Below are 27,765 nucleotides of genomic sequence, written 5' to 3' on the forward strand. Positions count from 1 at the left end.
GCCCCAAGAGTGACGGAAGACACTCGATCCCACGGGTGGCAACAGAGCTTTATTTACACTATGGTACAGGGCGGGCTCCCGCGCGGCGCCTGCCTGGGGACCCGCCTGGGACCTGGCTGGGGACCGCCGCGGGCTGCGTCAGCTGAAGAAGTAAGTGGAGTGCTTCACCTGCTCCAGGTCGAAGGCCCCTGCGGAGCAGAGCGCGTGTACACCGGGCGTCGCGGGAGGCCGTGGGCAGGGGCACCCCAGCGTGCACTCCCGGCCCCGCTCACCTGTCTCCGGCACCGCCTTCAGCGTGTCCTGCAGCTTGCTAATCCACGAGTTCTTAGGGTGCTTCAGGGACCTGGAGCAAGGCCGGGCGGGCGTGAGGCCCAGGGGGCGGGTGGGGTGGGTGGGGGCCGGGGCAGGGTCGGGGCCGGGGGTACTTCACCTGGAGCTGCAACAGAATCGCTTCACCAGGAACCTGGACAGGTTGTGCAGGATGGGCTGGCTGTGCAGGTGGACAAACTGCTCGCGGCACACCTGGGGGAGGGGACGGGGGGCCTGGGCCTGGGCCTCCGAGGTCAGGTGGGGTCACGCCCCCTGCCCTGCCCAGCCCCGCCGTGGTGGCGGGATGGAGGCCGACAGGTGCCTGCGGCCACCGGACTCACCTGGTTCATGACCGCCACGTCAGCCGCGTGGGTCCAGAAGCAGTCGTGCACGGACACGAAGGTCAGGCCCTTCCTACGGCAGCGTCAGGGTCTCCTGTGAGGGGAGGGCCGCGCCCCCCCCCCCCCCCCCCCCCCCCGTGTCCTCGCTGCTCTCAGGCTCACAGCGTAGGTGCAAAGTTCCCTTAGGAAGAACACTGGGGCCGTGTGCTGCCCCAGCCCCTGCTGCCACGGGCACCCCCCCCCCCAGGGCCCTGGGCACCCACAGGGAACTGACGGATGGACGTGACCCCAAACCCCAGGCCTCTCTACTGCCCCGCTGGCTGCCCCCAAGTTGCTCAGGACAAACCCGGATGCCTATACCTCCCCTCACAAGGGCGCCCCCCAGTTGTCAGAGCTGTCCACAGCCAGCACTCACCTGGGTGGGGCCTAGAAACGGGTCACTGAGAGCAGCCGCGCCCTCCCTCCAGGCCCAGCCCACTCCCCCCCCCCCCCCCCCCGTCACACCTCACCGCCGCAGGGCCTTTGCACAGGCTCACACAATCCTTTTCTGGGCATCAGGTCCAACACCCCACACGGTTAGGGTCCTGACCCTGTCCGACCTGGCCTCACAACCTCCCCTCGTCACTCCACAGGCCCCCACTGTGTCCCCAACACCCAGACCAGGGCCCGCACGCAGCAGCTGACGAACAGGTGCGGGGGGGGGGCACACGGCCTGCGAGGCGCGCCAGACTCAGGGCCCACCTGTAGCAGTGCAGGGCTGTGAGCATCATGTGCGAGGAGTCCAGCGAGTGGATGAAGTTCGGGGGGAAGCCGTTCTTCTGCTTCAGCGTGTTAGGCTTCCTGGGGACACAGGACGCAGGGGCGCCTGGGGGCCGACCTGGGGCAGTCCCTCGGCCAGGCTCGCCGCCCCCTGGCTGGCAACCCCCACCCCCCGGCACCCCCCAGCACTCACTGGGTCGTGTCCCCACTATTGCTGAACGTGAGGCTCTGGATGCCACCACCAATCTGCAGGGTCGGGAGGGGAGGGTCAGGGAGGGGAGGGTCGTGAGTCCCACCCAACAAGCAGGGGGGCGGGGGTGGACGTACCATCACTTTGGAGTCCCGGTGATAGGGCTGGATGATGGGGACGCCCAGGGGTGTCACCCACTCCACGGCCGAGCCCGTCTGCGCGATGAGCCGGGCGCTCTCGGTCAGCCAGTGCTGTGGACACAGGGCAGGGGCTCAGGGCGGGGCCCAGTCGGGCGGCCTGGTGGGCCCAGGGAGGGGACAGGAGGACACACCTGGATGGCCCGGGTACCCGAGAACATCTCCTGGAGGCTGTTGAACACCTGGCGTACCAGGTAGTGGGAAGCCTCCCACACGAACTCCTGGAGGGAGCAGGGTGGTCAGCCGGGCACTGGGGGGCAGAGCCAGGACGGCCTCCCCACCCCACCTCGGGCCACCTGCTGCCCCGCCGCCAGGGGTCGGGAGTGAGGGGCAGCGGGCGCACCTGGGGGAAGTTGCTGAGCTCCCGCAGGCGCCTCTCGATCTGCAGGCGGCCCCCGTAGCGGGTGACCCCGTACACCACGGTCATCACCGTTTGCTTGACCACCTTGCGGCTGATGAAGCCCTCGAGCACCTGGGCGACCCGCACGCCCCGCTGGGCGTCCTGCCTGCGGAACACCTCGACCTGGGCGGGCGTCTGGGGTCAGCAGGTGGGTGTGCAGACCCGGCAGCTCCCCTGCGAGGCCCCTCTTCTTCCCAAAGGCTCCAGCTTCCCTCCTCTGACACCTCGCTCAGGGAAGCCCACCCTGACCGCCCGGCCCCCTCACGGGGGGACAGAGACCATGGGCTCCGCCAACGCAGGCGGTCGGGGGACGGAGATGCCAGTGGGTTCTGCGGACGGAGGTGGGGGACGTGGCGCCCACCTGTGCAGCCACCCCACTGTACACGTCCTGCGGGAAGTCCGAGGGCAGCAGGTTGACCGAGGCTGCGCCGATGCTGTCGCGGCCCAGGGCGGCGTAGTGCTGGAGGCCGTTACAGGAGCCGTCCTGGCCGACGGGAGAGAGGGGCCCGGGCAGGGCTGGTGACAGGGACCCCGGGAACGAGCCACAGCTCCAGGGCTCCCCAGGGCGCAGCACGCACCACCCGACGCCGGACCCAAAAGCCGAGAGGCAGGACAGCAAGGCTGGCCGGGCCCCTCACGGGGACACCAGGAGACACAGGTGGGGTCTGCAGGAGCCACACACACACAGCTCCTCTAGCCGAGCCCGCCGTGCCAGGCCCCCCACACCAGGGTCCCCAGCCGCTCACCTGGTGAACCGGGAAATGAGACACAAAGGCCGTGGGGTCGGGGGAGCGCACGGCTCGAGCGATCTCCATGCAGCAAGCCAGGGCTTGCCAGGGCTCGTCCACCTCCATCCACCACTTCCGGCCCTGAGGGAGGGCACAGTGGGGCTCAGGCCGGCGGCCCAGGACAGAGCCCCCGGGGCGGCGGGGGGCGACGGAGACGGGAGCAGCCCCCAGAGAGTGGCGAGGGGACGGGGAAGGGCCTGCGAAGGGCCTGGGAAGGGGACTCAGGATGACCGAAAGGAAGGACAAGGCCAGGAGCCCAGGGCCAGCCAACGGGGGGCTGGGGAGGGGGGTAGGGCCGCCTGCTCCAGGCACGGCTCGGGGCTGTCAGGAGGGCACAGGGCCCCGGCCGCCCCCTCCCCCCCTACCGTCATGGGCCGGTCGGCAGAGTCCAGGATGTCGTCCATCACCTCGTCGGCGAAGACCAGGCGCGCCTGCAGCGGCTCGTGCTTCTTGAGCCCCGTGAGGTTCACCAGGTGGATCTTGAGCCAGTCGAGGCCGTGGGGGCCGAGCGGGCGGCCCTGGGCAAACTCCAGCAGGGCGCGTGCCAGGTCACTGCCCAGGTGGTTGAAGTGCGGCGGGCAGGGGTAGGTGCGGCCGCGGAAGTCCATGTTGTGCGGCAGCCAGAAGACGCGGTGCCGCAGGTGCTGGGCCAGCGAGAGGCGGTAGAGCGCGTCGGAGCGCAGGCTGTGCATCTCCCGGGCCACCTTCAGGCAGCGGGCCAGCTCCCGCCGCACCTCGGCCTTCTGCGCGGGCGAAGCGTCGGGGGGCAGGCGGCCCTCAGGCGGCCGCGGCGCCTCAGAGGGCGGGGCTGGCACGCCCAGGCGGGGGCAGCCCTTGGCGGCGAAGAGCTCCAGGACCAGGTCCAGCACGCGGCCGTTAACGCGCCAGGCGCAGTTGCCCAGCTGCGTGAGGGCGTCCAGCGCGCCGTGCAGCTCGGCGGGCGGGCAGCTGTCCAGCAGGCGCTGGTGCTGCATGGTGCCCTCCAATGAGCGCATGAGCTTGGTGGGGCTGAGCAGGAAGGCGCCCGTGTGCGGCGACGTCCAGGGCAGCGGCGGGCACAGCATGGGCACCTCGGACGCCTCGAAGATCAGCGTGTGCTCTGCGGCGGCGGCCAGCAGCTCTGTGAAGGCGGGGTGCGGCTTCAGGATCCCGATCTGGGGGCGAGGCAGAGGCAAACGTGGCTCCAGGGCCCGGTCGTGCCCAAGGACGCACAGCGAGCGGACACCGCCGAGCGTCCCGTCGGGCACCCCAGCCCCGAGGCCGTGATTTCAACAGGCCCCGCCGTGGCCCGGGGGTCCCCAGCCTCCTCTCCGGTCCCCGACGCACCCTGAAGCAGCCTACCTGGCGAAAGCTGCGGAAGGAGTACACGTGGTACAGCACGGGGATGAGCGTGCAGGCGCCCTGCGGGGCGGCCAGGCTGCCCGGTATCCGCACGGTCTCCACCAGCAGCTCGGCCAGCCTCTTGCCCAGCTCCACCAGCACCGGCAAGGGCCAGGGCTGCTCATGGGGGGCCTCAGGTGGCCCCAGAGCCTCCCAGTACTGCCGGGGCAGGTGGGGTGCCGCCACCTGGGGGGGACAGTGGGTCAAGCCCGGGGGGGGGCTGGGCCCAGAGCTTACTGTCCCCGGCCACCCCCAGGGCAGGGCGACAGCCATCCTGGCACAAGGGGGCAGGGCCCGGGGGCAGACCCAGCTGCCCCAGGGAGGGAGGGGAGCAGGGACGCCCAGGTGCCAGGCCTCACCTGGGTGTCTGAGGCCAGCAGGTGCAGATAGCGGTAGTAGCGCTGCTGCAGAGCCTGCACCTGGCTGCTGAGCTGCTTCCTCTGCACCATGTGCCGGTTGAAGACGCGCATGCCCAGCTGCTGTGCCAGGGAGAGGAGCGACTCTCCCTGCGGGGGCAGCACCTGCAAGGTCTGGGGGCGGCACTGTGAGCCCCAGCCCCGCCCCCCGCCCCCCACGACCCCGACGTCCCCCGGGCCCCACCTGCAGCAGCAGCTCGGCCATCTCCTTCTCGGTCAGCACGCACAGGAACGGGAAGAGCGAGGGGCGGCCCGTGCGGGCGGCGCGGGCCTCGCTGGCCTTCATGTCCTGCAGCCCCAGGCACAGCGCCTGTGCCCACTCGGCGCGCAGCTGCTTCAGGGTGTCCCGCTGCAGGGGACGGACGCAGGAGTCACCACCACACGCGCTCTAGGCCCCCGGGGACAGGGACCTGAGCTCACAGGCACCCTGGAAGGGGCACCCTGAGCCGCGGGGCCAGGTGGGCACGCAGCCTACCCCAGCCAGGGCCTCACCGCCTGCAGGACCTCCTTGGTCAGCACCCGGGCCTTCTCCACGGACTCCACGGGCACGGTGGTGGCCATCTCCACGCGCAGCTGCTCTTGGAAGAGGCTCTGCAGCTTCTCCAGGGGCAGGTGCAGCTTCGGGTACGACACGGGGTCGCTCTGCGGGCGCCGACAGGCAGGCGGTGAGGCCGAGAGCTGCTGCCCGCCCCGCCTTCCGTGCCCCCCACCCGCCTGCCCCAGCAGGGCCACATCTGAAAACCGCCCGTCCGTGTGGCTGCAGGGAAGCAGGGCACAGAGCAGCACCCAGTGCTGGCCTGGCTTCCGCGGGCAGGGGCCGGGCAGCCCGGAGAGACAGTTCAAGTCCCCGGATGCTGGTATTTTCTTTTCAAACTCGGGACCGTGTGAACTCATGACCCACCCAACAACAGATCGATTAAAGCACGACCGACACGAGAACCCCGAAGAGGGCCTGTGGGGCGGCATGTGCCCGCCTGGGGCTCCAGGCCACGCAGGCTTGGGCCCTGGCCGCCGGCTCTGCCTGGAGCAGCACAGCTGTGCCCCTCCCGGCGTCCACAGGGTCAGGGCCCCGCTGGGCACCCGGACGTGCCCAGTCTGGCTGGGCCGGCCTCTAAGGAGCGGGGAGGGCGCCCCCGGGAGGCGGGGGCTCTGAGAGGAGGACGGGGACGGGCCCAGGCCCCCAGAGACCCCGCTGGGCCTGCTCACCGTGGCGTAGATCTCCCGGAGCAGTGGCGAGGTGTTGACCTGGGGCGGGCACTGGGGTGGCGGCGGGGGCCTGAAGTTGGGCTGCACCTTGCACACCGCCCTCAGAACCAGGGCCCGCTCCTCCTGGCACAGCGGCACGGAGGTGAACAGCTCCTTCAGCTTCAGCCCGTCCTGGCCCATCTGGTCCAGGCACCTGCGGGGGACCCAATGCCAGGTGGCCGCGGGGGGTGGGGGGCGGGCTCCCGGCAGGGCCAGCCTAGACGCTTCCCCCGTCGCCGCGGGTCGGCCCTGGTGCCCACCCACCTCTGGATGGTGGCGGTGCTCTGGTCCAGGCGTCCCATGCACTGCAGGGCAGCTGCGTAGGACAACAGGTCTGGGGTGAGGCCCGCGTCTTTCACCATGAAGAACACGTGCAGCAGCTCTTTGTAGGAACCCTGGGGAGACCAGGCTGGGTGAGGGCCTGGGGGGCTGGCCTGCCCCCTCGGGACCTCTCTCCACAGCCAACAAGTCAGGCAGGAAGACGAGCTAGCCAGACGGCGCCCCGAGCGCCCTCTAAGGGTGGCGCTGCCCGCGGGGACACGGCGGCAGGGGCGGGGGCTGGCTTCCGAGAGCACCGTGTTAACACCTTGCTCTCGTGGACAAGAACATGCATGACGTCAGCCTCGCTGCGAGAGGCTCCCCAGCGCTCCGCAGAGAACCCCGCGCGTGTCGGTCTCTGATCCGCGGTCCCGTCACGCCAGCACCTGGGCCATCCGTTACCCCAAGACCCCTGCCTCGTGTGAGCGGCGTGCACGTCGGCACCGTGCCGGGGAAGCGGCCAACGCCCCTGCACACAGGGGGCCTAGCAGTGCCGCCCCAGGGCCTCTGGAGACCACGAAGTGCCGCGTCCCACCCCGGTCCCGCCGCCCGCATCTCAGGGGTGCCACCGCCAGAGACCACGGCGCCAGCAACCGGGTTCTGAGGGGCTTGTCCCGGCCACCCTGGACGGGCTGCCGAGTCACCAGCACGCACGGCCACTCCCAGGGGCCATGCGCGGCCGGTGTGCACGAGGAGCGTTTACAAGGGTCGGAGTTCTACCGGGCGCCGCCGTCAATCCCACGTTCACGAAGTAAGGCCACTGACACGAGAACACGCCCTTCTGAAGTTCGCGTGCCCTCTCGCCCAGTCCTCAACACGTGTGGTCAGAGCCCTAAGTCAGCTCCGTCAGTCTCTCCGAGAATCCAGTAGGTTCCATACTTTACAGATGGGAAACTCGGGAGGTGAGAGCGCTGCAGGCCAACGGGGGACACGCAGCAGACGGGACCCACACCAGGGTCTGGGGATAGCCAAGCCCATCACACACGTGGGCCGCCCAGAAACAAGGACTCACAGAGCCAATGACGGCTGTGGAGTCCGTGCGTATTGGGGGGGCTGCAGCGGGTGGACTAGTGACACCCCCACCTCTGCTGGAAACGGGGTCTTTGTTGCCGTAACCAGTGAGGATGAGGCCAGGTGCACGTGGCGAGGTGGCCGCGTGACCTCGGAGGCAGGAGGCAGACCTGGAGGGACGTGGCCACACCTCCAGGAGTGGGAGGAGCAGGAAGGACCCTCCGTGGAGGGTGGCTCAGCGTTGGGGCGTCTGCCTTCAACTGAGGGCGTGACCCCGGGGTCCCGGGATCAAGTCCTGCATCTGGCTCCCCGCAGGGAGCCTGCTTCTCCCTCTGCCTGTGTCTCTGTCCCTCTCTCTGTCTCTCAAGAATAAATTAGTAGAACGTATACATGAAAAAAACAAAGTAAGAAATCTCTAATGCCTGGAACCACCCAGACCGTGATCACTTGTGGCAGGGGCCACAGGAAGCTCTCACAGGGGCTCTTGGCAGGAACGTCCCGCTAAAACAGGGCTCCTTCCTGGGGGACCTGGACGGCTGTGACCTTGCACGGAGGGCACGACCCCTCTGTGCACCCCCAGGGACAAGTGTGGGCCAGAAACCGCCTGTGACGGCCAGTCGTGGGCACCGGGCATCTCCGCGGCCCATCGCGGCCCGTCAGAGTCCGATGCAGACGTAGGAGTCTCGGTGGCTCCTGGGCCTGCCGCCCGGGCCACGGGGGTGCAGCACGGAGTCCAGGGAGCCCACCCTCCTGTGCCCGCACCCGCGTCCTCACCACTGCCTCCTTGGTGGGCCTGAGAGCGGGGCTGCAGGCGCACAGCACGGAGGAGGGGCCCCCTGGACGCAACACTGTCCCAAGCACACAGGGGAGGTCAGGGGCGCTCGCAGGGACACGGTGCACGGGAGCAGAGCCCGAGGGACGCGCGCGGCCACCAGAGCCCACGTGCCCATGTGCGAGACGGAAGGAAGCATCCTGACAGAAAGACCCGCCCTGCCCTCCGGAGTCACCACGCGGAAGGAGGGGGGAGGCCTCCAGGGTCCGGCAGCCCTGGCGCCAGGAGGAAAACGCCAGAACCGGAGATTTCTTCCTTCCCTTGGCCGTTGGCACTTCCCCCGAGGGCCACGCCCGCTGCGCCCGAGAACCGTCAAGGCGGCCACGGCGGCCAGAGCAGCGCTTGGACGCGGGCTGCGGGGACCCAGTGGCGCCGCCGCAGTGGAGGGGACGGGAGCCCCGCCGACACCCCCCGGGCCCCGCTCACCTTGCGGGCCCAGCCCAGCAGGACGACGTTGTACATGGCCAGCGTGAGCTGCTGCTGCTGCCGGGCCCGGCCGTGGTGCGTGACCAGCACGTGGTGGGCGAGCGGCAGGTGGCCGGTGCGCAGGCAGCAGTCCAGGAAGGCCAGGAGCCGGTGCTGCTGGACCTCCAAGCGCGCCGAGGCGGCCCCGGCCTGGGGGGCCTGCTCGGCCTTGCGGCTCGGCTCGCGCGGGGTCTCATGCAGCAGGCGCGCCAGCTGCTCCTCCCGGCGGCTGTGGGGCGCCCGGGGCTCCCCGGGCTCCAGGTTGCAGGCCAGCCCGGCGTCCAGCAGGTGGGGCAGCACCCGCAGGGCGCGCTCACACGCCTCCGGCTGCGCATGCCCCTGCAGCTTCACATCCAGCCGCTGCTTGCGCTTCTGCAGCGTCCACTTCTCCTCGTCCAGTTTCTGGGCCCAGCGGCCGCTCGTCCGCCCGGCCGCGCCCTCGGCCCTGCGCTGGGCCTTCCCGGGGGCCTTCCCGGGGGCCTTCCCGGGGGCCCGCGGCCGGGCCACGCTGACCCTCTTCACCGTCACCTCGGACACGCACTCGGCCTGCAGCTGCCGCACCCGCGCCTCGAGCACTGTGGGAGCAAAGGGCAGGGGCGTCAGGGGCGTCCACCCGAGGGGCGCGGCCCCTGCTCCTGAGGCTTCGGCTCCACGTCTCTGATGACAACTGCCTCGGGCGCCCCGATGTTCAGGCACACGCACCCACTCAGCACCTGTCTGCCTGAGCCTCTCCAGCCCAACTCCCCAACAAGCTGCTAGAGTCCCCCCAAAGCCTGCTCCTCCACATCTCCCTCCTCGGCAGGGCTGTCCTCTCAGGTGCTCAGCCAGAAACCCAGGGTCGTCAGGCCTCTCTCCGTCCACATCCAGCCTGTCAGCACGCCCTCGAGGGTGCACCTCTGCCTTCAAATCCATCCAGGTGCCTGGAACCCTCGCGGTGCACTCTGCTGCAGCCCCAATGGCCTCAGGGCCTTTGCACGTGCTGTGCCTGATGCCTCTGCGTGGTTGGGCAAAGGTTCCGGTGCTGGCCCTTGGCACAGCCACTGTATAGCTGGCGGGAGTCCCAAGCGCATCGACACCGGGCCTCGTTCTAGGTCTTTCTGTTGGAGACACCTTACTTCACACATACTGTTAATTCGCGACCGCCGAAGCCACAGCCAACAGCACTGCAGCTCACTCCCGAACAAACACCTATTTTCTCAAGAGGCACCTCACCACCTTCCTGAGCGCAGAACACCACAAAACGCCACTGTGCTTAGGGGCCGCTCCGAACACCAAAATCACCAACAAAAGTGCAAAAATGCAAAAACAGGGTGCCTGGGTAGCTTAGCCTGCTGAGAGTCCGACCCTTGATTTCGGCTCAGGTGGTAACCTGAGGGTTGTGAGATCGGACCCCACGTCAGCTCCGCGCTAGGCGAGGAGTCTGCTTGAGACTCCCTCTCCCTCTGCCCCTCCCCACCGCTCCTGTGCTCTCCCTCCAAGGAACAGACCGTTTAAGTTAAAACGACCTGGCAGCACTGAACGTACCTTGGAGAGGGCACCCGTCTGCAGTAAGGGTGAAACAAGAGATAACAAGAGGACAGCGTGCGACCTGGGCCTCCCTCGGCGGGGGGCAGGCGTGTCACACCTCGGTCCTCCCAAGGAACCACGAAGGCACCCGATACTGATTTCAGGGCCATGCGTGAACTCTGCGACTGCTCTCAAGGACCCACCGTGCCTCTCCCACGGGGCTGCAGCCGACTGGGGAGCCGGTCTCGCTCACAGAGCAGGGGCTCAGCAAAGATTTGCCGAAGCGGAGTGGGAAGTCAGGGTGACCTTGGCCCTCCATGTGTGCCAGCACCCGGGACATGTGCTGAGGCCACAGGCTGGAGCAGGGCCGTGGCACAGGCCACAGGGACCTCGGTCCTGGGGGGGTGGGGTGCGGGGGCTGCAGACTAACAGGACTTCCAGATTCAGACCTCCAGAACCTTCCTAGGGCGAACGACACGCGGCCTAGTCTTTGCTTTAAGGACATCAGGGAGCAGGTGAGAGAGAAAAGGCTGCTGACCGGGGAGGGTGTCGCTCTGCTTCTGCACGTTTAGATTCTCCTGAAGCCGCGGTTCTCGTTTTAGAGGCGCCTCCACCCCAGGCCTGGCTGGGCCGGGCTGGGCCGCGCTGGGCCGGGTCTGGGAGGCACAGGCCCCCGCCTCCTCTGGAGGCGCCAGCGCTGCCCGGTGCTTCCAGGGGTCCTTCCAGGTCAGGAAGACGGAGGACGCCCCCACCCCCACCCCCCGCCCCGCCCCTGCAGGAGCCTCGGCCCAGGAGCCAGCCGGGGCGCACGGTCCGTCCGGAGTTCGGGGTTCGGGTCCTGGCGGCCCAGCCGCCCTCGAGGAGGCCCCGGGGGTCGCGCTCACCCTCCAGCAGCTCCGCGAGGCCCCAGTCCTTCCGGCGGTCCTGCTCGCGGGGGCTGGCGGACGAGCTCGCCCCGCGGCCCCCGACGCCACGGAGGGTCCCTGTGGGCGACACGCGGAGGCTGCGGGGGCGGGTCCTCGCAGGTCAGGGGTCCGCGGCCCCACGCGGGGAAGAAGCCCGGAGGCCAAGGGTCACGGGGCCCCGAGCTCGCGCCCCCCGAGCTGCAGGCGCGGCGCAGGGGTCAAGCGCCCCGGGCCCCGAGGGCGGGGTCGGCGGCTCCAGGCGTCAAACGGCCCCGTCGGGGGGGCCCGGGGGGCGAGGCGCGCTCGGGGGGGGGGGTCCCCAGAACAGGGCCCCGGGCCCCCGGGCAGGCGTGGGCGCTGGCTCCCGGGGCCTGGGGCGAAGGCCGCGGCGGCGCGCCCGGGGCTCCCCGCGTTACCTTCCTCGGCGGCGAGGCCGGGGCGGCCCGCGGGCCACAGGGCCCTCCGGAGGCCGGACGCACCGTGGCCCCAGCGCAGCGCCGACATGCCGTCCGCCGCGCCGCCCGCACTGCGCCTGCGCCGCCCGCGCCTGCCGGGAGTTGTAGTCCCGCGGCCTACGGCGGCTGTGACGGGACCACGCCGCGGGAGGAGGCCGCCGGAACCACAATTCCCAGGGAGCAGCGGGGCCGCGGAGCCTCGGAGGCATGCGCCAGCGGAGCTCTCTGATTGGCTCTTCCGTCTGTCTCGGAGGGGCGGGACAAAGCTGTTGCTTGGGTAACCGCGTGACAGGAAGCCCGCTCCGGGAGGACCCGGAAGCCACGTTTGTTTGGGCCCGTGCGGTTGAGCGATTCCGGTCTGCGATTTCCAGGCTCCGCCGTCGACTCTGGGGCGCGAGCCGCGAGCCACGTACCGCGGGGGAGGCCAGCGTGGGCAGCTGCGGACCCGAGCCGGGCCGGCTGGGCGTCTTTGTCGCCCGCCCCGCCCGCACACCGGCCGCCTGGACGGACGCGAGGACGGACGGACCAGACGACCCGGCACCCGGAGGCTCCCAGCGCGGCCCCCGGCGTGACCCCGCTCCGGCGCGGGCGGGGCGGGAGCCGGGGAGCGGTGGGCGGCGGAGGCGCATGTGCAGTGGCCGCGCCGGCAGCCCCGCGGCGGGTGCAGAGGCCCCGAGGCGCGTCCGGGGTGCGTGGCCGAGGCGGCGGGGCGGGGGGGAAGCCTGGGGGAACGGGGGCGGAGCCCGGGAGGTGGCAAAGGGCGGGGCCTGGTTTGGGGGCGGAGCCCGGGGAAGTGGTGGAGGGGGCGGAGCCTAGGCGGGGGCGGAGTCCGGGAGGTTGCGAAGGGCGGGGCCTGGGGCGGGGGGTGGAGCCCGGGAGGTGGTGGAGGGCGACGGGGGCGGAGCCTGGGGCGGGGGGCGGAGCCCGGGAGGTGGTGGAGGAGCCCGGGGCGGCGACCCGGGTCCGCAGGCGTGGGCACCGGTCGCCCAGGGTGCAAGGGCCAGCCCCTGGGCCGCGCGGTCCCTCCACAGCACATTCCAGACGCGGCTGCCCACGCGGGGCTGGGCCTCATGATCCCAGCGGCGGGGAATGTGCCAGCCGCGGCCTCTGCAGCGCCCGGGGCCTTGACCTCGGGTCTGACTCACTCCTGGGAGCGCCCTGGGCCCTGGGCCCCCCGAGGCCTAGACGCCCGGGACCCCTGCTCCCGCTGGAGCCCGGGAGGCTGCCCGCCCGCCCCCCCGCGCCCCAGGCCCCGCCGCACAGTTCCCTCCTAACACGGCTCATCGCCAGCGAGTCCCCGCGGGGCTTCCCGCTCCTGACGGTGACACCGAGTTTCCTTGTAAAACTTAGGAAAAAGGTGAATGATAATTCAAGTGGCCCCGGGGTCCCGGGTTCGAGTCCCGTGTGGGGCTCCCTGCACGGAGCCTGCTTCTCCCTCGCCCTGGGTCTCTGCCTCTCTCTGTCTGCCTGTGTCTTTCGTAAATGAATGAATAAAATCTTTAAATTTAAAAAAATAGAAAAAAAAACTTAAAAAAAAAATAAGGCAGAGAAAGGCAGATAGAGAGGAGGCCGGATCCCGGCGCTGCCTGTGCGGGGTTGCCACGAGCCGGGGCGCCTGCGGGCTCAGTGGCTTGAGCGTCTGACTCTTGGTTTGGGCTCCGATCGTGGTCTCGGGGTCCCATGAGCCCAGGGTCATGGGATCGAGCCCCATGGCAGGCTCTGTTTAGCGGGGTGTCTGCTTCTCCTTCTCCCTCTGCGCTCTGTCTCTGTCTCTCTCAAAAGAAATAGATCGTTTAAAAAGTAAATGAATTACCACACACCCAGTGCCCTCGACGACAGAAGCGCATTCTCACATTCCTGGAGACCCGCCCGACGCGCAGCATCAGCACCCGTGGGCTGGGATCCCTGGGTGGCGCAGCGGTTTGGCGCCTGCTTTTGGCCCAGGGCGCGATCCTGGAGACCCAGGATTGAATCCCACGTCGGGCTCCCGGTGCATGGAGGCTGCTTCTCCCTCTGCCTGTGTCTCTGCCTCTCTTTCTCTCTCTCTCTCTCTGTGACTATCATAAATAAATAAATAAAAATCTTAAAAAAAAAAAAAAAGCACCCGTGGGCTGGAACCAAGGGCTCTCGGTGGGGCGCCTGCCTTGGCTCAGGCCATGACCCCGGGGTCCCGGGATCAAGTCCCACGTCGAGCCCCCCGCGGGGAGCCTGCTTCTCCCTCTGCCCGGGTCTCTCATGAATAAATAAAATCTTTAAAAAATCCCAGACGACCTTGCCTGCAGCAGACACGGCCTGTGCCCGGAGGTGGGGCGGCACCATCCCTGCGGCCTACTCTCACGCATCCGCTACGCGGAAAGGTCCCAGCACGTGTTTCCTGAGGTGAGATGTCACGAGGGCGCATGTCAAGAATTCAGCTCGGGTGTCCGTGTCCTCCGAGCTCCTGGCACCGCCACCCACGGCCGACACACCCGCCCTGCCGCCTCCCACCGCACAGTGGTTTGCACACAGTGTCGTGTTTATTGCCCAGGGAACCTGCTGCGGAGCCGAGAGACAGTGGCGCGTCAGGGGCCGCATGGCAGCGATGCTCACAGCACTGTCCTCGCACCCACTCCATAGGTGTCGCATCTCCCGAGGACGCGCACCGTCTCTCCGCTCTGCCCGGTGAAGATGGGCTGCAGGATGTGCCCACGCGGGCCGCGGCGGGGTGAGTGGTCGGGAGGCGGGCTGGCAGCTCAGGTCCACCCTGACCCAGCAGGTCTACTTCTCTACCTGCACGCAGGACAAATGAAACCACGTCCACGGTGACACAATCCACAGCAGCCAAAGATAGAAATGACCAAGTGTCAATATATAAGTGATACAGTCCCTGGACCCCGAGCAGGAGCGAGGCCCCCACGTGCCCAGGGGACAGACCCGAGCCCACACGCTCAGGGAGGGAACCAGAGGCAGAAGGCCCCACGGGCTGGGAGTCCATGTGTGTGACACGTGCAGGGCAGGGGGGGGGCTCATGGAGGTAGGGGTGGGAGTTGGGGCCGGGGGAGGGGCTGGAGGTGGGGATGGGGATGAGGGCGGATGGCGACAGGACTTCCTTTTGGGGTGATGGAATGTTCTGGAACGGGATAGAGGTGATGGCTGACGACGCTGCGTTGAAAACACGGAGTGGCAGGCTTACCTGGGCGCACTGTGAGGTACGTGAATTATATTTCAATGAAGCTGTTATTAAGCTCCAACAGCACCCGGGGCAGGACAGCTTCCTGGGCGTGGGTCCACCCCCACCTCACAGAGCCCCCAGCACTGTCGTCCTGGGGCCAGGGCGGGGACACTCCAGGAAGGGGAGTTTCTGGCTGCTGGGAATCCGGATGTTAGGAGTCTGTGTCCAGCGAGCTTGTGCGTCGCCGCCCTCCATCCTCCGGCCCACGTTCCAGAGGCAGCACGAGGCTCGGGGTGGGGTGGGGGGATGTGCGCTCCCATCCACGTGCCCAGGCCCCGGGGCTCGGGCACAGCCCGTAGGAGGCCCGCCTGCGCCTAGGAAGGAGGGTCAGGGCGTCCCCAGAGCGGGCCAAGGCTTTCCGGCTGCCAGGCGGCCCGCTCCGCCCCCCAGCACTGCACTGGGCCAGGCCTGTCCCCTCGGCTTCACCCGGGTGCTAATTACGGTGCCACCTGGGACTGCGGAGCAGAGGAGCAGCGGAGCCCTGGGGTGTGTCCTGTGTGCGGCCTGGGGCAGCTGCTGACCCACCCACCCCTGTGTCCCCACCTGTCAACGACATCGCGGGGCTCTGTCTGGGGAGGCTCAGTGCGCCCCTCGCAGGATCCGGGCCGCAGGGTGGCTCCCAGCGGGCCTGGGTGTGTCTAGTCATGAGCGGGAATGGCTGTCGATGGAGCCACCCTCCCGGGCCATGCAGCTCTGGACGCTGGGGACCGGGGGACCGGGCCCGCCCCAGCCATCATCCCCGCCCGGGTCAGCCGGCCACAGACGTGCTCGCGAGTGCGGCACCGCTCCCGTCCCCCGCCCAACCCCGGTGCGCCCGGCGGTCCCTGGGGTCACTCGCTCCCTGGGGCCTGGCTCTAGGGGGCTCCAGCCTGGGGCCAGGCGAGTCCACCGGGCACGACCCCTGGCAGCTCCGCCCCTCCCGGGTCTCGGGCTCCCCCGGCGCTGTGTCCCTGTGTCCTTCCGTGTCCCTGCGGGCCCGCCTGTCTCACACCCACGCCCCCGCAGCCCCTGCAGGCTAAGCCGGTGACTCACGGACACGCACTGGCCTCCCCGCCCCGCAAGACAAACACGCGCGGAGGCAAGACAGTTCCCGAGTGGCCCCGCCCCCTGGGCGCAGGCCCCGCCCACCGCCGGCTCCCGACCGTGAGCGCGCCCCGCCCCCTGGGAGCAAGCCCCGCCCACCGCCGGCTCCCGACCGTGGGCCCGCCCCGCCCCCTGACGTAGGCTCCGCCCACCGCCGGCTGCCGACCGTGGGCCCGCCCCGCCCCCTGGCGCAGGCCCCGCCCACCGCCGGCTCCCGACCGTGAGCGCGCCCCGCCCCCTGGGCGCAAGCCCCGCCCACCGCCGGCTCCCGACCGTGGGCCCGCCCCGCCCCCTGGCGCAGGCCCCGCCCACCGCCGGCTGCCGACCGTGGGCCCGCCCCGCCCCTGGCGCAGGCCCCGCCCCTGCCTCCCTATTGGCCCGCGCCAGCCGGCCCCGCGTGGCCCCGCCCCCCTGGCGATGGCCGAGCCGCGGACGCGCGGGGGGCGGCGAGAGCGGGCGGCGAGCGGGGCGCGGGGCGCGGGGCGATGCGCGGCCGCCTGTGGCTGGGGCTGGCGTGGCTGCTGCTGGCTCGGGCGCCGGGCGCCGCGGGGACCCCGGGCGGCCCGCGGAGGCCGCGCAGCTACCCGCACCTGGAGGGCGACGTGCGCTGGCGGCGCCTCTTCTCGTCCACCCGCTTCTTCCTGCGCGTGGACCCCGGCGGCCGCGTGCAGGGCACCCGCTGGCGCCACGGCGCGGACAGTGAGTCGGGGCCGGCGGGCGGGCGGGGCGGCAGCCGTGGTGGGGACCGGCCGGTCGTCCCGCGGGGTGTGCGGTGTCGGCCGCGCCGCTCCCGGCTGGGGCCTCGGTTTCCCCAGCTGTGAAATGGGCCCGGCGCAGGCGCTGGAGGGCTGGACAGCGGAGGGAACGCTCCCAGCTCCGGGCCTGGCTCCAGCGGCAGAGAAAGGTGTTTGCCGAATAGGTGAGGCAGGGTCCCTGGGCGCGTGGGCCGAGCGAAGCCCCCCGGGTCCCGGTGACACCGCGAGGTGGGAGCAGAGCTGGGGTCCGCGCCGCGCCCAAGCCCAGAACCCGCCCGGGCGGGGGCCCCTCTGTTTGTTCCCACACACCCTCCAGGTGGCCGAGGCCCAGAGAGGGCAGACCAGGGCCCCAGGGTCACCCGGCTGCGTGGGCGTCGGGGTGTTGCTGGCGCTCCTTAACGCCCAGAACCTTGTCGCGTTGGAGTCACCGCGCTGACGCCCTGCCCAGCAAACAGGAGGCACTCAATAAGTGTTTGTGGGATGTATGCAGGCGAGAGCACGAGCAGAGGGGGCGGGCAGCGGGGCGGGGGGTGTAATCATGGCCACTGCCTGAATCACCACCATTAGGGCAGATAATCACCCCCTGCCCTTGCAGCTGCTTTCATCGGGCTCCCAGGGCTCTCATTAGGCGCACCGGACAGGGGCGATGACGAGGGGACTGGCTGGGCCGGCATCGCAGGTGGGCACCGGCCGGCAGGTGGCTCCAGGCCGGCTGTGGGGCCCGGGGCTCCGGGTGACTGGGGACGGGTGCTGCGTCTCTCGGAGCCTCGGGTTCCCCATCTGGGCAGCAGTGGTGGTGACTCGCGGGACGGCTCTGTGGGGTGGGCGTGGGGAGCTCTCCTCTCCTTCCCTACTTCTGTGGTCATTGACTCGGTGGCTCCCGTGTGCTGCAGTGGCCGCAGGGAGGTCGCCGTGACCAGCCCACCCTCCTGAGGCTCCCACAGCAGAGGGCAAAGCGGTTACACACGCGATCAGCTAATAGGGTCACTTCACAGGAGGCCACGTAGGGTGCGAGTCAAATGAAAATAGGGTGAGGTCCCGGTGCAGCTTAATCTGAGAGGCCTGGGGCCCCCCGAGGAGGTGGGCCTGGGTGGGCTCTCCTGCAGACAGAAGCTGACTGTGCGAGAGGAGCCGGGTGCCTGACGGGGGAGGTCGCGGGTACAGAGGCCCCATGCTGCGTGGGGTGAGCTCCCCATCGCCTGAGGCATCCAAGTCCAGGCTGCAGACCAGAGGGCAAAGCCTCGACTCCAGATTAGCCCCTGGTACACGGCGGGGCCCAGGTGTGGGAGACTCCTCACTCCTCAGGTCCGCACACTGGGCAGCGGGGACGGGGGGAGCCACGGGGAAGGCTCCTCAGGGGCTCCCCCGCCTGCCGATGGGGCCCCACACTGGCTCTGGCACGTCCCAGGCCTCAGTTTCCCTCTCTGGGGAGTGGGCACGGTCAGCACCCCCCACTGGGGTTGTGGGGTGCAGTTGGGGCTCCCTGAGCACCCCGTGTCCCCCGCCATCTGGAGCTCCGTGTGCCCAGCCGGGATGGCCAGGGCGGGAGGCCGCGAACTGCCAGTGTGGCCGGCACCGGGTGGCCTACACCCATCCTGCCCGTCCTGCTTGTCACCTGTTGTGACAGTGGAGCTCCAGGCGCCCCCCACCCCAAAGCCCTCCCTGCCCCGCACTCGGCTGCGGCTCCGGGCCCTCGGACCCCTCCCCGCTGACATCCTCCCACCTTCCTGCCCCCACGCCCCCGGGTGCTCCTGGCCCCTCCCGGCAGGGCCTGTGGCTCCCCTGTGTCCACGCTCGGGGCCCAGCCCCCAGGAGGCCTGGATGACCCATGAGCCAACAGGAGCGCCGGGGCCGGGGGCGGGGGCAGGCCCTGGCTGACCCCCAGCCTCTCCCCAGGCATCATCGAGATCCGCTCCATCCGCGTGGGCGTCGTGGCCCTCAAGGCTGTGCACACCGGCTTCTACGTGGCCATGAACCGCGGGGGGCACCCGTACGGGTCGGTGAGTGCCGCGGGGCCGGCGGGCGGCTGGGTGTCTGCCGGGGGGCGGGGTGCCCGTGGCCCGCCTCACACGCCCGACCCCCCGAAGCGGGTCTACACTGCCCACTGCAGGTTCCAGGAGCGCATCGAGGAGAACGGCTACAACACGTACGCCTCGCTCCGCTGGCGCCACCGCGGTCGGCCCATGTTCCTGGCGCTGGACGGGCAGGGGGCCCCGCGGCGTGGTGGCCGGACACAGCGGCACCACCTGTCCACCCACTTCCTGCCCGTCCTGGTCTCCTGAGGCCGCCAGGGCTTCCACGAGGGGTCTGAGCCGTGTGGCCCGGGGCGCGGCCCAGCACGTCGGGTCACTCCCCGTTTCCAAGCGCTCCCGGGACGTCTGCCGCGTGCCGGGCCAGGCACCTGCCTGCCTGACCCCCGGGAGCTCCTGAGTCTGGGGACAGGCGGACGCCGAGCTGAGCAGAGGCCACAGGTGTCCAGTCACAAGCGGGGGGCACGGACGCCCCAGAAACGCTCCGCCCGGGCTGGAGCCTGAAGGATGTGGCCAGGCGGTCGGTCCCCAGAAGGGCTGGGACACGGCCGAGGCGGCTGGGAGGTGGGAACCCGTTGGGGTGTTGGAGGCTGGGGGAGGGGCAGCACGGACGTGCCACGGGGTGACAGGTCTCCATCCTGGTCCCAGGAGGTGGGGGTGACCTAGGGTCCTGGGGGTCCCCCCGAGAGGCAGGGGGGAGCCCCAGACACGGGCAGACCCCGCGCTGCTGGCGGTGACGGAGGAGGGGCCGCGGGCCGGGGAGGGGGTGCCCCTGGAAGGTGGGGGGCAGGGGGGTCTCCTTGGGGCCCCGGGGGGTGGGTGACCTGGGGGTGACCAGTCCTGCCTGCCCCTGGGTTTTAGGACTTGAGGCCATCAGAGCACCCCTGTGAGCGGTGGCGTCCCAGCGGAGCACACACGTGCACACACACGTGCACGCGGGTCTCCAGCAGCTCCGGTGGTGACCATGGGGTGGGGCGGGCAGGGTGGTGGTGGCAGGGGGGCCCGTGCAGGCTGAGGGGCTCCGGGGCTGCTCCCTCCCCGCACCCTGAGCCCTGCCACCGTGGGCCGGGGGGACGCCGCGCGGGGAGGGCGACGGTCCTGGGGGCTCCCACCCCCAGCAGCCACCCTGCACCTGGAGGATGAGGTCGGGGAGCACGTGCTGGAGGGGCGCTGGGTGGGGCCGTGGCCCTCGGCGAAGCTCTGCAACCTCTGCGGCTGTCGTGGGGCGGCTCCCGGGCGGGTCCGTGGCCACGGAGCTGGCGAAGGCGCGACCTCGGGGCCGCACAGCTTGGGCCCCCCAGCGCCGCGCAGAAGGAAAACACCGAGCACCCGCTTGTTTCTAAGTAGGTGTATTTTTAAATAGCTCTCAAGATACACATATTTTTTTCCTTTAAAAAACGTCTGTCGGAGCAGTTTTGTTGTGTTGCTGGTCGTCCTGTGGTCCCGAGCCCCCTGCGCTTGGCTTGGGGCCTGGTGGCCTGTCCGGGCATCGCGGAGACCCCGGCCGAGCGGCTCCACCCGGTCTTTCCACAGATCATGCAGGGCCGCACGTGAGCTAAAACGTCCATTTATTTCAAAGCAGTAATAATTTAAAATTATAAAAACCTTTCCGCCGTTGACTGTGTGGAGGGTGAGGTTAGAGACAAACGGGTGGGGGAGCCGGGGGCGCCCGGGGGCGCCATGTGCCCAGGCCCCTGCGCCTGACGCCCCTCGGGGAGGCCTGAGCTCTCTCCAGCCTGGAGGCGGTGGTCCTCCGAGTCTCTGCCTGCAGCAGGGGTGGTGTGGGCGCCGAGGCGGGTGGGGGCACCTCCAGGCTCCAGCTCCGCGGCGCCCCCACCGCCCCGCAGGGCCTGGGGTGTGAGGTCCTGTGCTCACCGGGGGCGGCCGGAGGGGGGCGGGGCGAGGGGCTCAGGAGTTGCCGGCTGGGTTTTCGTTGCTCGGCGAGCTGGAGGAGGACGACGACGAGGAGGACGAGAAGCTCACACCGGTCAGGCCCGGGGGGTTGGTGGCTGTGTTCTGTCCCGTGAGGCTTTTCCGGCACACAGGGCAGCTGTCGTGCTTTGTGGGGACAGAGGGGGGGGGCGGTTCAGAGGCCGAGCGCGGGGTGGGGGCCCAGAGGCCGCAGCCCAGGGGCTCACCTGCTGCAGCCAGGGCACGATGCAGCCGTCGTGGAAGAGGTGGCTGCAGGGCAGCTGCCGCACACGCTCCCCCAGCCCGTAGTCGTCCTTGCACACGGGGCACTCCAGCCCGGAGCCTGCGGAGCGGGGAGCCTGTGACAGCCCGAGACCCGCGGGGCAGCCCTGGGGCACGCAGGGCGGACTCCCGAGCCCCGTGTCCTGGGGAGGGGTCGGTGTCGGGACAGGGACCGCGGCCCCGCAGCTGAGAGCCACACACCTACGTGTTCCTCGGTGACGGGGACGGTGGGGAGGGCCTGGATTTTCTCTTTGTCTGCAGGCGGGGGGCCTGTGTTTTCAAACTGATTGAGGAGCTGAAAGACAAGAGGCCAGAGTGCCGGGAGCTCGGCAGGCAGGCGCGGCCCCTTGCCCCGCAGGGCTCTGAAATCAAGGCCGGGTTACCTGCAAAAGCACCAAGGCTGGTCCTCAGACCCCCCTGAAGCCGAGCCCCGCGCTCCTACCCGCGCTTCTGCTTGTCCCGTCAGGGCCACCTCGCACCCAGGGGGCGGCGGCCCTGGGGACAGCACGACCCCTCCCGGCACCGAGAGCCAGGCCCCCACCCCCCGCCCAGGGGGGCTCAGGATGTGGAGGTTCACGGGCACCCCAGGGCGGCTGGGGCAGGGCACCCACCCCGGGGACCCTCATCCCCTGGAGCATGGCTCGTCCCCCATCTCGTCCTCAGCAGAGGGAGATGGCGACTCCCCAGTGCCCACCGCGGGGCGGCCACCCTGTACCTGCGTGATGATGGCATCCAGGCCGTTGGCCCCCCAGGCGTAGTCCATCGGGTTTGAGTGCAGGACACCCCTGGGCAGAGAGGTCTGGGGTTTAAGTGGCGGAGGGGCTGGGGAGAGCACCAGGGGACCCGCCCCCCCTACTCACCAGGGGCCCAGGCCCAGGCTGGGGATGCTGGCGGGAGTGATGATGCCGTTGACCAGCTGCTGGATGATCCTGGAACAGAGCAGGGGCCGGGCCTGTGGTTAGCGCCCTCCCGGGCAGGGCCCTGTGCGTCTGAGCCCACGGTGACGGGCCAGGCTGCACCTGTGAGGACGCTGGCGGCCGGGCCGTCCCCGCTGGGGGTGGGGCCTCCACGGAACAAGCCTCAGCCCGCAGCACGGAGGGAGCTCGGGCCATGGAGCTGAGACGCCGGCACCACCCTGCTCGCCCGCCGCTGGGACACCGGGACCCAGATGTGAGCGGCCAAGTCTCAGCCACGGCGTGGGGGCGGGAGGGGGAGGGATGGGGATGGGCAGGGACGACCCAGAAGGACGGGGCACGGCGTGGACGAGGGCCCTCGCTCAGGGCCCGCCCCGGGGCCCCCAGGACCCTCGGAAGGGCACACGGCCAGTCCGCAGAGTCGGGATGGGGCAGGCCGCCAGACTCCCAGGAGCGCCCCCGCATGCCCTCACCCTTCCAGCGTGGGGACGCCTTCGTGCCGGCCGGTGGCCCGCCGTGCGGTGAGGCGAGCGCGGGGCTGCCGGGCGCCATACCGGTGCCGGGAGTGTTGCTCTCTCTCCCGCCGGCTCTCGGGGTCCCTGCCCTCTTCGGCCTGCACCCCAGGGGGGAACGTGGGGATCTCGAAGCTGTCGTCAAAGATGCCGAAAGCAAACTGCCCGTAGCCCTGCGGCAGCGTGAACAGGTGCTGGTCCACGTTCTGTGGGGAGGAGGACTGTGATCACAGGCAGGGCAGCAGGCCCTCGCCCGGACCCCACGTCTCATCCGGGCGCCACGGGGCGCAGTCCCAGGCTCGGGGCTCGGAGGGAGGGGGACGCACCAGGGGAGCCCCGGCGTGTGCAGGACAAAGGAGGGAGGAGAGGCCCCAGGGGTCAAGGGTCAATGGTCAAGGGTCAGGCCCAGGGACAGCCTGATGGGGGAAGGGGGTAGAGGAGGGCAGAGGGCACAGGGGACGGCAGCTGCCTGAAGGGAAGCCTGCGGTCTGCGGCCGACTCACCTCGAACGGCGGCCTGCTCTGGTCCGTGGGGGCCGTGGAGGGTGCGGACCCGTTCTCTGTGCTCCTGGGAGGACGGCGCAAGTCAGCAGGGGGTCCCCCGGCCTCGGGCTGCCCCCCCCACGTGGCCCATCCGGGCTCTGCCCACAGACCTGAACCACCCCAGGGGCCTGGGTCGGGCCACGTGCACCTGGGCCGCGTTACCTGGTCTCTTCTGGAAGCTCCTCAATGAAACCAGACTCGCATCTGGGGCAGATGTAATCCTGCAGAGGAGAGGGCGGGTGAGCGCCGGGCCGGAGGGGCCGTGGACTCAGCGCAGGACACGCTCCACAAGCACCTGGGAAACTGCTCAAGGCCAGGGTCAGACTCGTGGGGCGGCCTGGGCGGGGCACAGGCACCCATCACCCGGGGCAACGGCCGCTGCGTCTCCAGGCCTGGAGCCCTCCGACCTGCCCCTGCTGCAGGGGACCCCGCCACAGTCCACAGCACCAGCTGCCGAAGGCTCTGACAAGGCCTGTACCAAACGGGGTCCACGGAGCAGCCCCCACGTGCACACAGAAGCACCCGCCCCAAGCTCCTGGGAGGGTCGCACGACTGACCTTGGGGCCCCAGGAGCTCACATCCCAGGAGGGTAACCACGGAGGCTGGAAGTGCCACCCAGGCAAAGGGACCGGCCTGTGGGTATCCCATGGTGGCGCTTCTGGAACATTCCGGCAGCCCCAGCACAGAGCCTGTGACCCCATCCCCACTGGCCACGCCCCTTCCCGGCTCCCCACCCCCCCCACTGGTCAGATGGGGGAGACAGAGATGTCCTAACTAGAGGCTGGGGGACCGGCCCAGGGGCAGCAAGGTGAGAAACGCCAGACCCCACCTCCGGTTCCCAGAAACAAGCCCAAGCCCAAGTCCAAGCCCACACCCGTGAGGGTCCCGGAGCCGCAGGGTCGGGAAGACAGCTCAGCTCTACCCTCGGGGACTTTCGGAAGCGCTCCCCCCGGTGGGAGAGAAGGGGGCGCTGACCGTCCCAGGGGGGCCACGGGCACAGGGGGCTGTGACCGTCCCCCGGGGCAGCGACACCGCGGCTCGGCCTGGCCCTTCCCTGCTGACATCCAGGAGCGCCAGGCACCTCCATCGGGGCAGCGGGCACCACCGCAGCACAGGCCGCGACCCCTGCGCTCCCCGCGCTGCCGAAGGCAAAGGGGCCCCCAAAGGGGTCTGAGCCCGGGGGGGGGGGGTAGCAAGAGCTGCATAGGTCGTGGGAACTGAATCCCAGATACACACACAACCCTGGTACTTCATCGACCGAGATACAAACCACCCAACTAAAAACAGCTCAAGAACCAACAGGCAGGCCGCCCAGCGCCCTGGGCCCAGGCACCGCACCCCAGAACCCGGGACACGCGGCCTGCCCACAACACACGATGACAAGTGGCGGCGAGGACGCGAGGACGCGGAGCCATCGGAACCCCACCAGGCCGGGGGGCCGTGACCCGGGGCAGCCGCTTCAGACACGGCCCCGCGGTCCCTGGAAGAGCCGCACGCAGTCATCGACCGACCCCGCGGTTCCGCGGCTGCGCACGCGCCCGGGGAGCAACAAGGACGCACGTCACACAAAACCCACCATCGCACGTCCACGGGGGATGTGGCCCAGCCACGCGCGGGAGCACCACTTGGTCGCCAGCGGGAGTGAGGCCCCCCCCGGACGCTGCCCTGGGGATGGACCCTGAGCCCCCGACGCTCAGGGAGGGAACCAGACACAGGAGACCCCTCGGGGTGCGAGTCCATGCATGTGACACATCCAGGACGGGCTCGTCCACGCACGGGGAGGGGGCTGGGGGGGCAGGCAATGACTGATGGTGACAGGGTGCCCTTGGGGTGATGTTCTGGAACTGGATAGGCCGTTGGGTGCACGACTCCTGCGTGTATAGAAAGCACGGAAGCGCGCCCTGTGCACAGGTGGACGGTGTCTCAACAGGGCTGTGAGGAGCAGCAAGGACAGTGACCTGCGCACCTCTAAGTGGAGCCATGGGGGCAGCTCTGCTGCACACGGGGGGACCGGCCCGGGGGGCGGCACGTGGAGGCGTCTGCAAGGGGCTCCCCTTGGCCCAGGGCTGGTGGGAAGGTGCGGGCTCTCCCCGTTTCCTCGCGGAGCCCACCTGCCCACACCTGCCTGTCAGCTGGGGGCCTCCGTGAGCAGCGGCCCCTGCGTCCCCCGAGCAGGCCGCCTGTCCCCAGCCCCGCGCCACCTGGGCAAGGCTGAGGGGCCGGAGCGGAGCTGCCGGGGCTTGCGGCGGCTCCTGAGCGTCCCCCGGCGCACGAGCCCCGGTCCCGCTCTCTGCTCTGCACTCTGCGCTGTGGGCACCCCAGCCGGCCGCTCCCGCTCCCCTGCCCTCTTCTCAGGGCCTGCGCACCAGGCCCTCTGCGGAGCGCTCTCCCCCAGATAGCTACCTGGCTCGCCCCCTCTCCAAAGCGGGTCTCTGCTCAAACGTCACCTCCTGGCTGCGAGCCTCGGTCTCCCCACCTGTAAACGGAGACGGCCTCAAGCCTAGGGCCCTGGAGTCCGCGGCCACCGAGGACCAGAGGACTGTGGCTCCTCTGCTGGCCGTGGGCAGGGCCCGGCCTCTGTACTCTCTACCCCGAGCAAGCCCCACGCGCTGAACCCAGATGTGCCCATCTGAGCCGTGGACCACCCGGCACAGGATTTCAGGCAGGCTCCAGCCTCTGCTCGCAGGCAGCGGGGAAGGGACCAGATCCGGGGGTGTCCCCGCGCTCTGCACGCCCCAAAGGCTTCGGTTAACCCGAGCAGCCAAGTGAGGAGACCCTCGATGGAGCAGGTCCCGAGCCTGCGTCCAGGTGGGGGCAGCCCGTGCTCGCCCGCCCTAACTCGCGAGCACCCGTGTCTAACCAATGGCTCCTCACCGTGAGCCGCTTATCTCTCCCCTAAGAGGAGGGCAGGGAGAGGCGAGGGGACGACACTACCTGATAATGCACCTATGAGGTGCACTAACCCGTCCTGAGTGACGGGGAGCACACGGGGTGCAGACAAGGGAGCGACCCGCCCAGGCCAGGCAGGTACGGGTAAACGGGGGACCCCCTGGCGGAGTCACAGTGGCGGCTGGCCCCCCGAGATCCTCTGCCCTGGGGGAGGTCGGCCCTAGGGCCCCCCAAGGGACCAGAACTCCAAGAGTGGCGCAGAGCCAGGGAGGACCCCTGGGGTGCAGAGGGACTGGGGCTCGGGGGCCACACACAGACGTGGGACTGCCCCACCCCACCAGCCCCCGGACCCCAGGAGCGCACCTGCTGCCCACAGCCCGCCTCAGCTGCCACTGCGCAGAGGGACCCCGCGGCCCCACGGAACGCCGACCCGCCCTCACCACTCCCCACCCCCTCGCACTTTCTTCCTGTGGTCCCAGCAGCTGCCACCACTTCCCACGTTCACACCCCATCTGTCCCCCCAGCGCCCGTGAGCATCACGCCCGCTGCCGGATGCCGGGATGCCGCGGTGCGGAGCCACGGCAGGGCCCGGCAAGTGTGAGGCCTTCCCGCCCAGGGCCCCCGGGCCCACCTTCCTTGGTCTTCCCAGGGTGCTTCTGCCGCCGCTGCTGGGGCTGGGACCCCCGAAAGCACACGTGTGCCCCGTGCTGGGGGCTCTGCTCACGGCAGCCTCCAGCGGTTCCAGGCGGCTCAGGTGGGCGCCCCAGCGCCCGGCCACCTCCGCGGGCTCAGCCTGCTTCCGACCCGCTGACGTCAGACCCTGAGCACGCAGCAGCCCTCCCTGGAGCACCCAGTGGGCGTCCGCGGAGCCCCGGTGGGGTCCGCCGGCTTCGCCTCTCCAGCTGCAAACGGACGGCTCAGCGCGGAGCAGGCGCGCACCCCGGGCCGGCGCAGGGCGCAGGAGGCGGCCACAGGGTGCCCGGGCAGGCGGGCCCAGCCCCGGGCGCTCCGAGGGGAGGGCCGAGGGCCTCTCGCGGCGCCTGTAGGGGCAGGGACGGGGGGGGGGGGGGCGCCCCGCTGCGTCCCGGGGAGGATGAGTCTGGGCGTGTGCGGCCGCCTCCTGGCTCCTGCCCCCACACGCCCGGCTCCAGCGAGGCCGCCAGCCTGGCCCCGGGCGGGCTCCCAGACCCTCCTGCGGGCGGGAGCGGGGCGCCACGGCGGGGTGGGCCTGCGGGGCCCACGGGGCCGCCTCCCCGCAAACCGGGCGCGCGCTCCTGCCGACGGCGCTCACCGTCGCGGTCCCCGGGCTGCGGCTCTGAGGACAAAGGTCGGGGCCGCGGGCCGCGGGCGCAGGGGCGAGGTCGGGGCCGCGGCTCAGGCCGCCGACCCGGAAGTGGCCGCGCAGCGCCCGGGGGTCGGGGCGCCGGGGGCCGGGGCCGGGGCCGGGCTCGGGGCGCAGCAGCCGGAAGCGGCGGCGCAGGGCTTCCGGGAGCCGCGGGGCACGTCGGGCGGCCCGGCAGGTGCGGCGCACCTGGGCCCCGGCCCCTGGAGCCCGGCCCGGCACGAGCAGCGCCCGCCGCCGCCGCCAGCCGCGGGGACGCGGGGACGCAGGCCGAGCCCGGGCGCGCCGCTCCCAGGTCGCCGCCGCGCCCGCCCCGGGGCCCCCAGGCCGCGGCAGCCAGGCCCCCGCCCCCGCCCCCTCCGCCGGCGCCGGTCACGCGGCCGCCGCGGCCTCAGTTTCCCCGGCGGGGCCGGCCCGCCTCAGGCCGAGGGAGCGCTCCCGCCGACGCCGGCCCGGGCCTCACCGGCAGGCGCGGCACGATCTCGACGGAGCAGCAGTGGCAGAAGTACCGTCCGGGCTGCGGCGACGCCTCGGCCATGGCCACTGCCGCCTCCTCCGCGCCGCCCGCCCCCCGCGCGGCGCCCGCCGCCGGCCGTTTGCTGCTCCCTTGCCGGCCGACGCGCCCGCGCACGCTCACGCACGCTCACGCAAGGCACGCACGGCACGCACGGCGTGGGGCGGGGGAGCGCGCGGGAGCGAGGCGGGCGGCGCGCGCGGCGGGCGCCGTCTGGGCGACGGTGGTCGCCGAGGGACAAACTCGGCCGGGCGCCTCTCGCG

The 27,765-nt window shown here is 70.7% G+C and overlaps 3 protein-coding genes across 4 annotated transcripts; 1 reads left to right on the forward strand and 2 right to left on the reverse strand.

Moving 5' to 3' along the window:
• Positions 1-29: 29 nt before the first annotated feature.
• On the reverse strand, positions 30-11,629 carry POLRMT (RNA polymerase mitochondrial). The gene is made up of 21 exons (XM_041761856.1): positions 11,479-11,629; positions 11,042-11,140; positions 8,613-9,226; positions 6,290-6,420; positions 5,987-6,179; positions 5,273-5,422; positions 4,965-5,129; positions 4,724-4,894; positions 4,326-4,550; positions 3,350-4,138; positions 2,943-3,065; positions 2,558-2,680; positions 2,140-2,319; positions 1,931-2,017; positions 1,737-1,850; positions 1,603-1,655; positions 1,392-1,490; positions 651-723; positions 431-522; positions 273-343; positions 30-188 (listed from the first exon to the last, which is right to left on the reverse strand). The coding sequence occupies exons 1-21, from the start codon at positions 11,564-11,566 to the stop codon at positions 139-141; spliced, it is 3,690 nt and encodes a 1,229-aa protein (XP_041617790.1). The 5' UTR covers positions 11,567-11,629; the 3' UTR covers positions 30-138.
• Positions 11,630-16,274: 4,645 nt separating this feature from the next.
• On the forward strand, positions 16,275-19,922 carry FGF22 (fibroblast growth factor 22). 2 transcript variants are annotated; one of them, XM_041764187.1, is made up of 3 exons: positions 16,275-16,510; positions 18,463-18,566; positions 18,654-19,922. In XM_041764187.1, the coding sequence occupies exons 1-3, from the start codon at positions 16,297-16,299 to the stop codon at positions 18,846-18,848; spliced, it is 513 nt and encodes a 170-aa protein (XP_041620121.1). In that variant the 5' UTR covers positions 16,275-16,296; the 3' UTR covers positions 18,849-19,922. The 2 variants fall into 2 exon arrangements, with proteins under 2 accessions (XP_041620121.1, XP_041620120.1); XM_041764186.1 differs by having other exon boundaries at positions 18,677-19,922.
• Positions 19,923-19,929: 7 nt separating this feature from the next.
• Positions 19,930-27,624, reverse strand: RNF126 (ring finger protein 126). Its single transcript, XM_041764185.1, has 9 exons — positions 27,452-27,624; positions 22,920-22,978; positions 22,719-22,782; positions 22,177-22,421; positions 21,650-21,718; positions 21,505-21,574; positions 20,991-21,084; positions 20,735-20,850; positions 19,930-20,654 (listed from the first exon to the last, which is right to left on the reverse strand). The coding sequence occupies exons 1-9, from the start codon at positions 27,524-27,526 to the stop codon at positions 20,505-20,507; spliced, it is 942 nt and encodes a 313-aa protein (XP_041620119.1). The 5' UTR covers positions 27,527-27,624; the 3' UTR covers positions 19,930-20,504.
• Between the last annotated feature and the right edge of the window lie 141 nt (positions 27,625-27,765).

This window comes from Vulpes lagopus, chromosome 7 (assembly GCF_018345385.1).
Source record: "Vulpes lagopus strain Blue_001 chromosome 7, ASM1834538v1, whole genome shotgun sequence".
Classification (NCBI taxonomy): domain Eukaryota; kingdom Metazoa; phylum Chordata; class Mammalia; order Carnivora; family Canidae; genus Vulpes; species Vulpes lagopus.